General features: G+C 36.2%; 1 protein-coding gene across 1 annotated transcript in view; it reads left to right on the top strand.

Moving 5' to 3' along the window:
• LOC145725996 (uncharacterized) overlaps window positions 1–15188 on the top strand; it is a 93060-nt gene that overhangs the window by 28796 nt on the left and 49076 nt on the right. The window contains exon 4 of the mRNA XM_081974923.1: window positions 3372–3569. Coding sequence (XP_081831049.1) covers window positions 3372–3569 — 198 coding nt within the window. The remainder of the gene's footprint in view (window positions 1–3371; window positions 3570–15188) is intronic.

Raw genomic sequence — 15188 nt, forward strand, 5'->3', positions numbered from 1 at the left:
ATATTCCCAATTAAAAACGGAGCACTCGTGCATCACCCCGACGTTCAACCCTTTCGTTTCCACCCCGCAATCGGGGTCTGGCAGCGGAATCGGTCGGAATCCTCCAGAGGGTAATTTAGCGTGCGTCTAATGCCTGTTTGCATCTGCGAACCGGATTGATTCCCTTTAATTTTTGATTTGTTCCCGTTTTTTGCATAATTTATTCGACGAGTCTAGTCGAGCGTGATCGGCTCCGAAACGGCACTCTATTAAATTGCCCGGCACACAGAGACGATCGCAAAAGTGTAAACAATCAAACAAATTTACCTGCACGCACAAGAGGAAAAAACAGAGCGAATTAACTCGCCCCTCAGGCCGAATTGCATGGAAAAGATACATGGAAAGTTAACACATTTGGAGGGGTTGTATTTTTAAAAGCCTTTGCATACGTAATTTATGGGGCCCGGGTACCAACAGGTGCAGAAAATCCCAGAGGATGCCGTAAGGTCGTCTGGTCACCGGACTATATTTATGTACCTGCGACAGTTGGCCCGGATTTTATTAAAATGGGGTATTAGGTTTGGTCTGACTTATTGTCGTAATTGCTGAGGGGGTAACGGTTGCACCAAACGATTCACATCTTCCATTTGATGTGGCAACTAAAACACCCAAAAACTCCTTAATTAACTTTATTAATAACCTACAAAACTAAATTCTCTCACGTTACCTGACAAATAGGGCCGTTTCGCTTCGCAAACGTCGGCGACGTTGATGTATTTCGCGCGAAGACAGAGAGTTATTCAAAAGTTCCCCGGCTACCTTCGAGGACCCGGGGATTAAATTTCCTTTTACACGAGTGATACTCCCAAATATCGGGCCGGAATGAATTCGTATAATTTTGGGGAGAAAGCAAAGCAAAACCGACGACGAGGGTGGTATTTTCAAGGTGGAATGCTGCGCGCCCGTCAGTAAACCTCTTCAGTTATAATTAGTTTGAAACAACTTTTTCTTCCTCTTCAGGCTAAGTAATTTGAAACGCTAACGCGACATTTAAGATGGAAATCGTCGCTTGTTGAAAGAGGGTGTTGTGCCGCGAAATATCAAGTTGAAATACTTGATTTCTGGAGAAGTCGGTTTTATCATTAGACTTTTTTGTAAAGTGCAAATAAAAAAATTTACAGGTGATGAAATTATGATGACACTTTATATTCAGTTAATTCTTGAAATTAGGAAATAGAATCGTCAAAAGAAGGGTTGATAAAATGTGACAGAACTGGTTGACATTGTGACTGTATATCATTTTTCTTTTCATAATTCCCTCCCAAATAATCCTAATTTTTGTTTGTACTCCTTTGCTGTCTCCTGGACCTATCTATTTTCTGCACCATAATGTGTCTGTTTAGAAGCCGACCAATTTCTTTATCTATTTCTGATTATCATAAATCATAAATCTATAACATCTGTTTGCTAGAGCAAAGCAACCTATCAAATGCATACTTTCACAGACTTTCTAGATAAGTGCTGAAAGTCGTAAAATAAGGTAAACAGTTGATTTATACTAAACAAAGGCCTTTAGCAAGATGATTTAGTAGTGAAGCTTTTCAAGAGTACAGTAAACAATAGATTAAAAAAGGAGGATAATCAAAAGTAACAAAAATGGTATAACATTGTTAGGTTGTCCTATTTTGGTTTGATTTTCTGCATGCAACGAATTTTATTGGTGAATCATTTAAGCAAGTTACAATGGTATGCAGTACATACCGTCTTGTTTTCTCATAGACCACTTTTAGAATTTTTGGGTAAACCCCTCAAAGCAGCTACATTTTCACCATATTCCAACCACTTTAGAAACCTCTGATCTAAACTTTTAATTTCGTCCCAAAATCGTCTAGAATTAAACGCTAGGGAGTTTCAGACCAAATTCTACTTTTTCTTCTTCTTCTTCAACAGCCTTTCATGGTTCACTTATGGACTTAGGCCTCCCCTTCCGTCTTCTACGCTTCCTTGTTGTGTACTGTCATTTGATGACAGTCTCTACCAACCTTCTCTCTAATATCATCCAGCCAACGTTTCTGCGGTCTACCAGCACTTTTTTTTACGTAGACGCGGTCTCCATTGTACCATGCGCTTTGTCCACCTGGACTCGTCTTGACATCCAACCCAGATATTCTTCCACTTATTCCAGACAACAGATATTCTTGCTAGGACATTTTCGATTCGTGTTTTACTCCTAGGCCCTAATTCTTGAAAGCAGGGAGCGGAGCTCTTAATGGAAATGTTGATAGAATGTGACAAATGAACCTGACAATCACAGGTTTCTCTCACGTTCTGAATACTTTCTTCTGCTTTTCTCTTAGTAACTCCCTTCCTTAATTTCAAGAATACGCACCCAGATCATTCGTTCAATGGCTCTTTGCGTTATTCTAGGTTTATTTACGGAATTGATGGTAAGAGTGAGTGTTTTGAACTTTTTGAATTTTAGTCATAATTTTTGTGTTGTTCAGGTATGTTCTCTGATTGCAATGTCTTGCAATTTTCCAACAACCTGATTTATGAGAACCACATCGTCCGCAAACCGAAGGTGGCTTAGGTATTTGCCATCAAGTTTTATGTCTTTTCTGCTTCATTCCAATTCTACTTTATATACTCGAAAGTTGTGAATAAAAATATACGTTTTGGCGTGGAATTCAATTTTATAATATCACAGTTTTCGGGTATCCATGTAACAAAATCGCTTACCATTAGTGGCAGTTATAACGACCAATCCCCTTAAAATGCTAAGGAGTTTTGCGCCAATTTCGACATTACATACATCGAGTTTTGTAGATACAAAATGTTAGTTTTACTATACAAGAAACTGTGTATTTTAAAGTAATATGGTAAAATAGTTACCATATAACCGAAATTTGTTGACATTCTAAAGGAAATTAAAGAAATAAGGATCTGCCGGGGAGCGAAAACAGACCTTATTTACAACCAAAATTGAAAATACAATCACAATTAGTACTTCTAAATCAAAAACAGTGGCGCAGGTGATTTAAATTAATTAAAATTTTGCTTCACATTGTTGAAGAAAATGGCCACATAAAACAGTAGAATTGAAGTGTGAGTTTGACAGTTTCTATTTAAGGAGTTTACAGTGGAATGCAAATGCCCACATTCCAAATTCAGGTACCTATAAGAGAAGAAGTTTTTTGTGTAAAGGTTTCTTTAATTTTAGTTAATAAAACTACTGCATATTTTTAAATTACTATAATCTTTTCGTACTTATCACTAAGACCAAACTATATAGAATCTCAGCCATCATGTTTACCACCCTTTTAAGTCAGTTTCAAATAAATAAATTTTATAATTACATTAATGAATACATACATGTTTTTTGGTGCATATAGGTTAGACAAAACTCTACAAGACATCGTCTACAAACTAGTCCCCGAACTGTTCTCATTAGAAATGAAGCGAAGGAAAAGTTTCTACAAGGGACATCCCCAAATAGCCGCTCGAGTATCGCCTGAAGAACGAGGTGAAGACACGGAACGAACGATCTTCAACCCGCAAGAAATGATCAGCTTATCGTTGGAGTACATCTGGTAAGTGACGTTTTGTTTTTATTTTCGGTGCTAGTGACTTTTGAGAGTTAATTGAGCGAAACAACCCGGCCAGAAGGGGGGTAGTAAAACATAATGACAGGTACAAATAGCGTTTTAATAACTAATTTATTTACCCCCGGGATCCGGTGCTTATCTGGCCGCGACCATCTCGCCAGCTGGATCTGATATTTTCATATTTTAGAGGTTTATCTATGTGACGTAATCGGAATTGTGTTTTGTCATTCCACTTAACCCAACAGGGTTTCTCGTTAATGAGTTGACAACTATTTCTTTGCTGACTCGAATGTTTTTTTAAGTTTTAAACCGAGTTAAAATACGAAGAGATTTCTCCCCTTGTTCAGAGGCGAAGGCGAACAAATAAGTTTTCCCCCACAATTTCGTATAAATCATTGCCGGTAGTTGAGCTGGAATAACAAACCAAACCGAACTATACGATGTAGTTGTTTAGGTCTGAAAGTTTTCAGGGGTTTTGAATTTTGCGGTTATTGGATTATACCTCAGAGTTATTGAGCGAAATCCATAATATATTCTAGTCGAATAGATAATGTTGTCATCCAAGAAGGATTACATGTTTGCCGGTTTTTGGATATTTGGTGTAGGCTTAGGTATAAAGTACAAAATAAATTACGGAGTTTTTTATTATCAGTCTGATGATTCTGCATTTAATGGAATTCTAGAAATCAGTCTTTTTATCAAAATTGGGCTTGGTATTCTCATAATTTAGGGTAAGAACGAGTGCACTGCATTCAGACTTGTTGCTGTAAAGAAACAGCTTTCATGCATTTTATGGTTATTTCCCTAAAAATGTGCCTCTCCTTTGGATCGGGCACTTTTTGTCAAATAACCATAAAATTCATTCAAGCTGTTTCTAGTTTCTAGGGCAACATCCTTCATGCATAATTTTCGGCAATTTTACATGCACTTAACATTGAAATCATCCCGTAACATCTTTTGTTGACATAAAATTGAAAAGAGTTTCAGTCAGTTTCAGTCACTAATAATATATAGATATTAATGAACGAATAGAGGTTTACATGTCAGTATTTGCGTAACTCACACAATAACAAACCATTTTGCTATGTCGATTTCTTCCGTGAGTAGTGTAATTGAAAAAAAGATCTCTAAATTTAAAATTACATTGACGTTTTCAAATTAAGAACAACTTTAATTATTGTCCTGTGACTTGATATTAGACTATATTATACGAGTATATGAATTAAGCTTTACCTTCTCCTTTTACCATTCATCACGATATGCACAAAAAACGAAATAGGTCAAAACTTAACAACGTTGCAATACATTGATAATATTTGCTTTGAACAATTAGGTAAAGCGGATTTTTAACGACTTTATGACACTAAACGAGTTTCAAAGTTATTTTAAAGTACATTTTGTCTAAGCAATCATTTATTTTCTTACCGGAGTTTTTAGGTGTAGACTGAAGAAGAGACGTTTCAAATCAATAAAGCATCACACAGTTCGAAGTAAATAATATGTATTTAATGTCATGAGTCAAAAGCAAACAATAGAAAGTAGAAGCTTCCTTTGTTTCTCTCATTCAGACATTTTTATTTTCAACTTACATAAAATGTTGACATTTATGACTGGTCATAATTTTGAAAGTGACAAATTACCCTTCTCTAAGGTGCTAAGTTTATTACTGCCCTCTTTCTGCGCCATTTGAAAGGACGGGAATTAGCCTTTTTCTTGGTCGACTTTGCTGCCTTGACGAAAAAACCCGCACTTACCTGCTTGATGAAGACAATTATCATTGAAGATTCCAAAAAGTGATCCTCACAAATGACTGGTATTCAAGTTGTCCCATTTATAACACTGTTGCCATGCACTAGCCTTTCTGATTTTCTAAATGTATTAGACTCATAGCATCACCCTCCATTTATTTTAATCTTTTAAATTAGTGAATGCAAGTTCCCATGGGACAATTGAGCACTGAACGAAACCCAAAGCGAGCTTCCGAATCTCGCAGAAATTCCAAACCAGTTTCGAAAAGTGCAATTTCAGCTTCCACCTATCCGGGGTCCATCGCAACTTGTTGTTACACAATCCTGCTCCGTCTCGCCACACTGAGCATGTCTTAGTCCGCTACCCAATGTTTCTTCCTTAACACCTTTTCATCTCATCTAATATCAGTCGTTCCTCACACAGTTGAAAAAACTATTCATCTATGACTTCATAAGAAAATATTTGATTAAATTGAAGGGTTTTTGGAAGCAGGATACGAACATAGGAACTTTGACTAAATAGCCAAGAGCGAAACACGAGGGGAGGCAAAATAAAACGAAGGACGTCAGTCATGCATTCCGTGGCCGTCCTTCTCTCGCCCATTGGTGCTGCTTCTTCTCTCCTTGTCAGACACCCTCTATTTTTATCTCGGCGTCATATGTGGTTCTCCCACGCGTGCTGAACGTCATAGCGTCGCGTGTCCTTTATGATGCTGCGTCGGGACGACTCTTTCGTAATTAAGAACGCTGTCCTAAAACCCTTGAAAATACTTACGCGCCCCCCTTTTACAAATTGGGGTGAAATAAATTGTTGCTGGCATTGAGACGTCTTATAAGTGTCCTCTTTGCTTTACCATTCAAAACTTTCTAAGAGCAATCCTCTAGAAAGTACTGAAAGCTTAGAGTAAATAGAAAATTGTTGGTACATTTATGTTATCAGAAATACTTGTATCAGTTAGCTAATTTGGAGGCGAGGAATAGTTGACATAAGAGGAACAATGACATCTATCTCTATCCTCAGCCTAAACCTGTTAAATCAACAATATCGTCATAAACCTTTGACGTTTGTGACGTCATCTTAATGTCGTTTGATTTCTGGTATAAGATATTGCACACCCTCTATTTGAGGGTTGACATTGTAAAGCAAATTAGAAAGGTCACGAGTAACAAAACAAGCACCTGATCATCGTATCCCCCTTCAAAGTTCATCCCTTTAGCAAATCCTGACCACCCCATTCGGCTAAATATTACGTGTGGAAGAGGCAGAAGACACTAACGAGCAAAATAATGCGCTTGTTAGTATTCATTATTTGCGCGAGGGGTTTAAAATAGATTCGGCCGAGTGAAGGCTTTGAAATTCTTATGATCCCATTGTTACCGGCTAAATTACCGAGTTGTATATGTTAATCCGCACCTAGTTTGCTCGGATTCCGTTTTTTATGACGTTTGAAGATTCGAAGAGCTTAGGTTTAAGCCTCAGTTTCTAACCAAAGAAACACAGTTTTGGAATTGTTTTCTTATGAAAAGATGTAACAACTCAAAAAAATGCACGAATGTGAAAGGATACAGTGCTGCTTTTGCTTTAAAGCATCTTTAATACCTTTTTTTACGTTACGTACGCCTTTTGAAGTTGGATAGGGACTAAGGGAGTGATTTTAGTCCAAACACAGGGTTTCATGATTTCTTCCCTAGTTTATTGGACATTTTTTTTTACAAACTTAACCTTTTTTGATTATGCCAAATTTCAAAGCTGTAGGAGCACTTTTTTTTTTCTATTTTCCATAATTGTCTAAAATCAACTCTGAAATCAACATAATGCTATCTATACAGGGTACTTCTGAATTGGTGTCAGAAACTGAAAGTTGCATAAAGCAGTGACGAAGATTTTGTAGTTTACTAGTTTTTTATGCCCCTAACTTCTATGCCACTGAAAAATGGGTGTTTCTAAAATATGTTCTAAAGGCTTTGAATTTTATAGATCAAAAATTATTTGACTGTTTTTGAGGAAAATGACCAAACAACATGAAACTTAAAGGAAAACAATTTAATGAATTGGAAACAATGACACCATAAGAAAAGTGAGGTTTTAACAATGTTGAATTTACTTTTAAACTTTAAAGAATGTTTGAAAAAAATGTAATGTTCTTAAAATACACAAAATTAGAAAAAGTAACTTTTGACGTAGAATACTCCAAAACTTTAGAAAATGGTTTTAAAGTACTTATTTTTCCAGTAAGGTAGAAGTAGAGGGCCAAAAAACATTCAACCCAAAGTCAAATCGATTTACACTAAAAAAATGCGTTTTCTTAGAGATAAGGTTAGGTTAGACTAGTTCCCATCAAGATTAACATAAATTTGACTGTTTTAGGCGTTTTTTTATTATGTGTTAGGGCAAATTATTGTTCATAAATGTATACTGTTTACACTATTAAGTCTCAAAATTACCCCATTTTTTTGTTTTTTGTTAGTTTCAAATTTCCTTTAACTAACTAACTTTATTTTCCTTTTTCCCTAGTATTGAAAGAAAATCATAAATATCTCTGTTTTTCCTATATTTTTCAGAACATGCAATTTCATATTATGTGATAAAAAAAAACATTTAAAGCTACAAACTGTTATCAAAAGTAATCGAATCAGACGTTGTTTCTTACACGAATGACAGTGTGAATATCAAATTGTTGCTATTTTTACATTTTTACAGCTAAATCAGACATTCTATTAGAACACAAAACACTTGAGTTAATTCATTTTGTTCTAAAAAGCGGTGCTGCCAACTTGGTCAAAAAAGATCACCTATTATATTTTATTTCAGTGTGGCAAAGCCAGCCAATTCGATTGAATTTTTCTGACGTTAATCTACCACTCTGTTTGGAATAAGTAATTGACTTTTTGGCATATCCGACGAATTTACAGTGAAACATCACCGTTGAAATTCCGCGTCAGCTTCTGACCATATTTCGACACTCCCAATCCAATTAGAGAAGCTCCCGCACCGACCGCAAAATTTGGCATTTGATCTCGGTAATCTGCCCAATATCGATTGTGTTTCGGTCAACGAGCCAACCTCGTTAACAATCAGACTTTTCCTGGGAAACCGAGGAGACGAATCTCGATAACCGTCCCGAAGTTTGTCGCTTAACCTCCCCCCATCTACTAATTAAAAGCGACCTGTTACTGAGGTGTTTTGCATTCGGGGGACCCTCGGTGAGTCGCCTATTTAATTATCCCGATTTCGCTTTGATTTGTTTCTTTGGTAGTCTTTTTTTTTTCGTCTCCCATAATCAGATTTCCGTTGCCCCAGGGCAAGGGCGCCCGGGCAACAGGCGACAACGGGGATTTTAACGTTTCCATTATTGTTAATTACTTGCCTGGCTGAAAAATCATTATCACGCTGATCGAGTGAGTCAATAAAAGTAAAAGCACATTTTTGGGTTAGTCTGAAAAGAACTGCAGTAGAGTGTTAGGGCCCGCGTTTTCATTAGACACCAACGAAATGCATTAGGGCGAGTGCTTATGCCGTAAAACGGGTTTTCCCTTCGCCTCCCTCTGCTCCACCTAATGATTTATCGACTGAACGGGCCCGTTTTTGGGGGGAGAGCCCGAAGCTTATTATATTTCGCTCAGTTTCTGAAATGTCAAGCCTCGAACGAGACTCGGAAATTGGTCTTTTTTAGTAAAAGACGAAAACCACATAAATCTATTTGGGAAAAGTTTTTTTAGTATAAAGAGCTTATTTAATTTTTAAACAATTTACCAAATACATACGTCTTTTTGTATATGACTTTATTATGCGTAAAATTGAGTTGTTGCATAAAATGCCACTTATTTGTTACATACATTGAATAAAGGAGTTTGAAGCAAAACGGTTTAAGTGACATTTTTAGCAAAAATTGAACGAATGCACTTTTTCCTACTTACCTAACCTAACCCAACATTTAGTTTTTTAGTTTACTACTTTGAAATATTTAATAAAGGTTGAAAGTTTGAGTTAAGGTTTTTCCCATTTTTCAATAGGCAACTTCAAATTTTTTTCTTCTTAACTTTTCAAATACAATTGCAAATGATTGCCGTCATATGACGTCACTACTACTCGTCACATGAGTAAAAATTTGCAATGTTGCCAGTGTTACGACGCGAAAGTGATAGACAAAAAGTCACAGTGGCAACCCCGCGATCCCGACTGAGAAGAGAGAGACGGGACGTGTGTGTGTGTGTGCCGCAAGAACAGAAGCGATACGACTTTCGACAAAGGCAACAATCACGCGTTTACTATTTTTCACGTTCTTATTTCGTTAAATAAACCAAAGTTTGTAGTTAACAAAGATCATTTTTTTTGTACACATCCACGAATCATAGTGGTCCTTCGTCAGCCAGATTCCAAATTGAAGTTTGGAGAATCAAGCAAATTGCATCGAAACAGAAACAGAACCAAGAAAAGCAGCCATTTTGTACGTCGATCGCCAAACCACAATCAACAAGAAACAAAAGGTGAGCGCCTGTATCCTTTTAATCATTCCTACCGTACTTATTTTGATAATCGTTAGAAAAACGTTTACATCGTTCGCCACAGTTTACGTTATTTTTTATGGATTTACACGTTTCGACCTGAAAATAATAGCAAAGTGTACAGTAATTATCGCGAATTTACACGTCCATTCTCGTATTTTAATTACGTCACGAATCTCGATTAAGTTTAGGATTTATTCACGTTGCAAGAAAAGGGAAATTTGCAAATTTCACACCCAGGCAGTACTCGTATATACATTTGTTTCGAATATTCTCGTTTTGTTTAAAATATCTCGTCTCGAATCATCACGTGTTTTATTTTTGTGCTAAATAAGAATGCCAAAAGCAAAAAAGCAAACAATGCAGAGTTCTAATTCAACAGAGTCGGTCGACACAGACATTTTGGAATTAAGGCATGCTCGTAAAGTAATATGTCAAAGATTAAATCGATTTAATGATTATTTATCGAATGCTATTGATCGGTTTCAAACGGAAACTCGGCTTAAGAGCGTGGAAGAAGATTTTTCAGAATTCGATAAAATTCAAACCCGTTTAGAATTTTTGTCGAATGAGGAACAAATTAATAGACTTGACACGGAAACTGCTTTTTATGCGGCTATTTCATATGCAAAAAAATATATTGCAGATGCAGACAAAGTTTGCAACCTCTCGGTAAACAACTCTTCTTCCTCTCCTACCACGTCATTATCGTCACAGTCGGCGCAGGCGCACATTTCGCTGCCACAGGCGGGCGCTGTTGCCAAACTCCCAGACTTAGGGTTACCATCTTTTTACGGAAACTATGAAACATGGTTTAGTTTCAAAGACATTTTTGACTCTTTAGTGGACAATAGAACCGACTTAAGTGAAGTAAATAAGTTTTTGTACCTAAAGGTATGCTGTAAGGGAGACGCGCTAAAGTTAGTAGAGTCTTTAGATGTAACCGCCTCAAATTATTCTATTGCCATTGCGTTATTAAAAAAACGATACGAAAATAAACGAGCTATTATTAATTTTCATGTTAATAACATTCTTTTTAATTTACCAATTGTCCATAGGGATTCGCCCTTGCAATTAAGAAAATTAATAGACATGGTAAATCAGCATATCTGTGCGCTACAAAAATTATCTTTACCAGTTGAACAATGGGACACGTTGTTAATTCCACTAATTTTGCATAAGTTAGACAGTAGCAGTATTCGAGAATGGGAAAGCAAACAAACTAATGATTCACTACCAACACTAAGTGAATTTATTGAATTTTTGACAAAAAAGTGTTGTACCCTTGAAGCAATAAATCATGAATTTTCAAAATTAAACGTAAATCAAAGCAAATCACGAGATCAAGTACATACAAAACTTCCATTTAAAGGTACCAGAAACTATTCGAATAACAATTCTCACGCCAATTTAAATCAGCAATGTGCATATGGACTTACTGACAGGAGTGATAAGTCACAGTCTGTAAAATGTAATTACTGTAACGAGAATCATTTTATTTATCACTGTCCCAAGTTTTATAATTTAAACCCTTCAGAAAGGTTTAATGAAGTGAAAAAGCTTAAACTTTGCAGTAATTGCTTAAGAACAGGACATTCAAAGTATGATTGTAGATCTGGTGGATGTAGAACCTGTAATCAAAAACATAATACATTACTACATATTGACAGAGGTTTTTCGCAAAATTCAAGCAGTCAGAATAATGTCAATAGGACACAGACAGATAATTCAGGGGAAATCACGGATGGAAACACACGACAACTTCGAGAATATGTAGCTTCTTCTGAAGCTGGGCAACATGCAATGCTTGCTACTAATCCTAACGATATAAACCAAGTTTATGACAGTTCGATTCTGACAAATACCAATCAAGTTTCAAATTGGAAAATAAACGAAATTTCAGGCGAGTTGTCGTATGTTGCGTCTCACACTAATCAAGTATTATTATCAACAGCTGTCATATTGATAGCGGATAATAAAGGACATTGGCACGAGTGTAAAGCATTACTGGACTCAGGTAGTCAATCTAATCTGATTACTAAATCACTTTGTAGCAAATTAAATTTGCAACTCGAAAACATTAACTTACCACTTTCAGGTATTAGTCAAAGTCTAACTCGAATAACGCACCGTGCAAAATCTTTCATAAAGTCTCGCTTTAATCAATTTCAAGCAAACTTGTCATTTCTTGTATTGCCAGTCATTACTGAAAAACTACCACTTACTAGATTTGATGCTTCAGCAATCATTTTTCCAAAAAATATTAGATTAGCAGATAGTACTTTCAATGAACCACAGGATGTTGATTTACTTTTAGGAGCAGGAATATTTTACGATTTGTTAATGACAGGAAGAATTAAACTCGGAGACAAAATGCTAGGATTACAAGAAACTCGTTTAGGTTGGATTTTGACCGGTACTTTAAACTTTTTGGATTTTCAAAAAACAGTCTGTAATTTTTCCGCACGAACAACCAATAAAACATTACAAGAAACTTTGAGTAAATTTTGGCAGCTAGAGGAGTTACCTAACGAAACGCATCTTTCAAAAGATCAACAATACTGCGAAGACTATTTTAAAGAAACGACAACACGGCATTCGAACGGTACTTTTATTGTAAAATATCCATTTAACCAAAATCAAAATTCTCAACTTGGCAATTCAAAAACGACGGCTCTAAAACGTTTCTATTATTTAGAGAGAAAGCTTGGTCAAAACGCGGAATTGAAGACGGCTTATTTAGATTTTATGCGAGAATATGAGTCATTAGGACATATGAAGTTAAAAGGCGAACTAGATTCGATAAACATTAATGATTGTAACTCATATTTTCTACCCCATTCAGCTGTTTTGAGGAACTCTTCTACTACAAAATGTCGTGTAGTATTTGACGCCAGTGCAAAAACTAGTTCAGGTATTTCCTTTAATGACTTGATATTAGTTGGCCCGACTGTACAACCAGACTTGTTCTCGATTTTATTAAGAATGCGCTTACGTAAATATGTATTAAGTGCTGACATCAAAATGATGTATCGTTGTATTCTAATCGATGAAACTGAACATCGTTTCCAACAAATATTGTGGAGATGGAATCCGGAAGAAAAAATTAAAGTTTATAATTTACAAACTGTCACATACGGTACTTCAAGCGCACCTTTTCAAGCCACACGCTGTTTACAAGAGCTAGCATTACAAAACAGAGCTAATTATCCAAGAACATCAAATTTAATTGATCAAGCATTTTACATGGATGACTTTTTAGCGAGTTTTGATAATGAAACTGAATGTACAGAAGTGTATCAAGAACTTTCAGAAATTTTGGCTCAAGCAAACTTTAAACTACGAAAATGGTCATCGAACAATCAGTCGTTCTTAAACAACATTTTGCAGTTAAACGGAAATAAAAATGAAGACCATTTAGTTTTGTTTCGTGATAAAAAACAACTAAAAACGTTGGGCATTTTGTGGGATCCTGTCGATGATACTTTGAATTATATAGTTGACGTAAAATTTAGCTTAAATAAATTTACCAAACGAACGATTCTCTCAGCTATCTCTCAAATTTTCGACCCGCTTGGTCTTATAGGCCCTGCCACGATTAAAGCAAAGCTATTAATACAAAGTCTTTGGAAGCTAGATCTGGATTGGGATGACAATATTCCACCAGACCTGGTTGACAATTGGCTTGAATTTTCATCTCAGATTCAACACTTGAATAATGTAAAGGTACCAAGACACGTGACGTTACCGAACTCGACTATAGAGCTATACGGGTTTAGTGATAGCTCTGAGAAAGCATATGGCGCATGTATCTATATTAGTTCGACCACTCAAACCGGTGAGAAAACCATTACCCTTTTAACGGCTAAATCCAAAGTAGCTCCTGTGAAAAAACAGACACTTCCACGATTAGAACTTTTAGCAGCTCACTTATTGTCTAAACTCATGAACCAAATCAAAAATATTATTGACTTACCGATTTGTCGAACAACTTATTTCACCGATTCGACCATAGTACTAGCATGGCTAAAAATAGAACCTCAAAATTTAAAAACTTTTGTAGCTAATCGGGTTGCAAAAATAACCGAACTTAGCGACGTCACAAATTGGAGACATGTAAAGAGTAAGGAAAACCCGGCAGATATCATATCACGAGGGCTAAATCCCAAAGAGTTAGTGGATAACCACATGTGGTTTTACGGACCTGACTTTTTACAGATCGACCGTCTTGACGTTGAGCTCGAAGATAACTTAACAACCATAACTGATAATCTTCCAGAGTTAAAGTCAAACGTACAATTTACGAACAATAGATGTGCAGCTGTAAATTTAAGTACTGAGTTACCAATCAATCCAAGTTTCAACGACTATCTGTTCAACAAATTTTCTAGTTTAACAAAACTAACTAGAGTAGTTGCTTACATTCTCAGGTTTAAAAATCGATCCTTGTTGAAGAAAACCTATGAATACAACACTCTTACTGTAGACGAACTTGACAAGTCTTTATTGGTTTTGATAAAATTAGTTCAACATAGCGTGTTTAAGCAAGAGTTAGTAGATCTCAAACGCAAAGGAATGACAAGCAATACCAGCAAAATATTAAATTTAAGTCCATTTCTTGATTCAGAATGTATAATTAGAGTAGGAGGTAGACTAACAAATTCAGAATTAAAATACGAACAAAAGCACCCTATTATACTGCCATATAAGCACAGATTAACCGATTTAATAATACGAGAAGCACATTTAAAAAATTTGCACGCTGGTATTCAAAATCTTTTATCTATCATACGTCTGAAGTTCTGGCCTATTAATGGAAAAAATGCCGTAAAACGTATAATCGGATCATGTCAAGTATGTTATCGAGTCAACCCTAAACCGACAAATTTCTTAATGGGTTCTCTTCCTCGCTCAAGAGTAGTACCGAGTAGACCATTTTCCAAATGTGGGGTGGATTATGCCGGACCTATTTATGTAAAGGACGGAACTCTAAGAACAACCAAGCTAATTAAAACGTATATCTGCATATTTGTTTGTTTTGCTACTCGAGCTATGCATCTCGAGCTGGTAAAAGATTTGTCAACTTCTAGTTTTCTGAATGCATTAAAGAGATTTTATTCACGACGAGGTAAACCTCACGACATCTACTCGGACAACGGCTCGAATTTTGTAGGCGCAAACAACTATTTTTTAGAGTTGTATGACCTAATCAACAAAAAAGATCACAATGAAAGCGTGACAAAATTCTTAGCTGACAGCCAAATTCGTTGGCACTTCATACCCGCGAAATCACCCCATCTAGGTGGGCTTTGGGAAGCTGCTGTGCGGTCTTGTAAATTTCACCTTCGGC

This window comes from Ips typographus, linkage group LG3 (genome assembly GCF_016097725.1).
Source record: "Ips typographus isolate SLU linkage group LG3, UJ_Ityp_2.0, whole genome shotgun sequence".
NCBI lineage: Eukaryota > Metazoa > Arthropoda > Insecta > Coleoptera > Curculionidae > Ips > Ips typographus.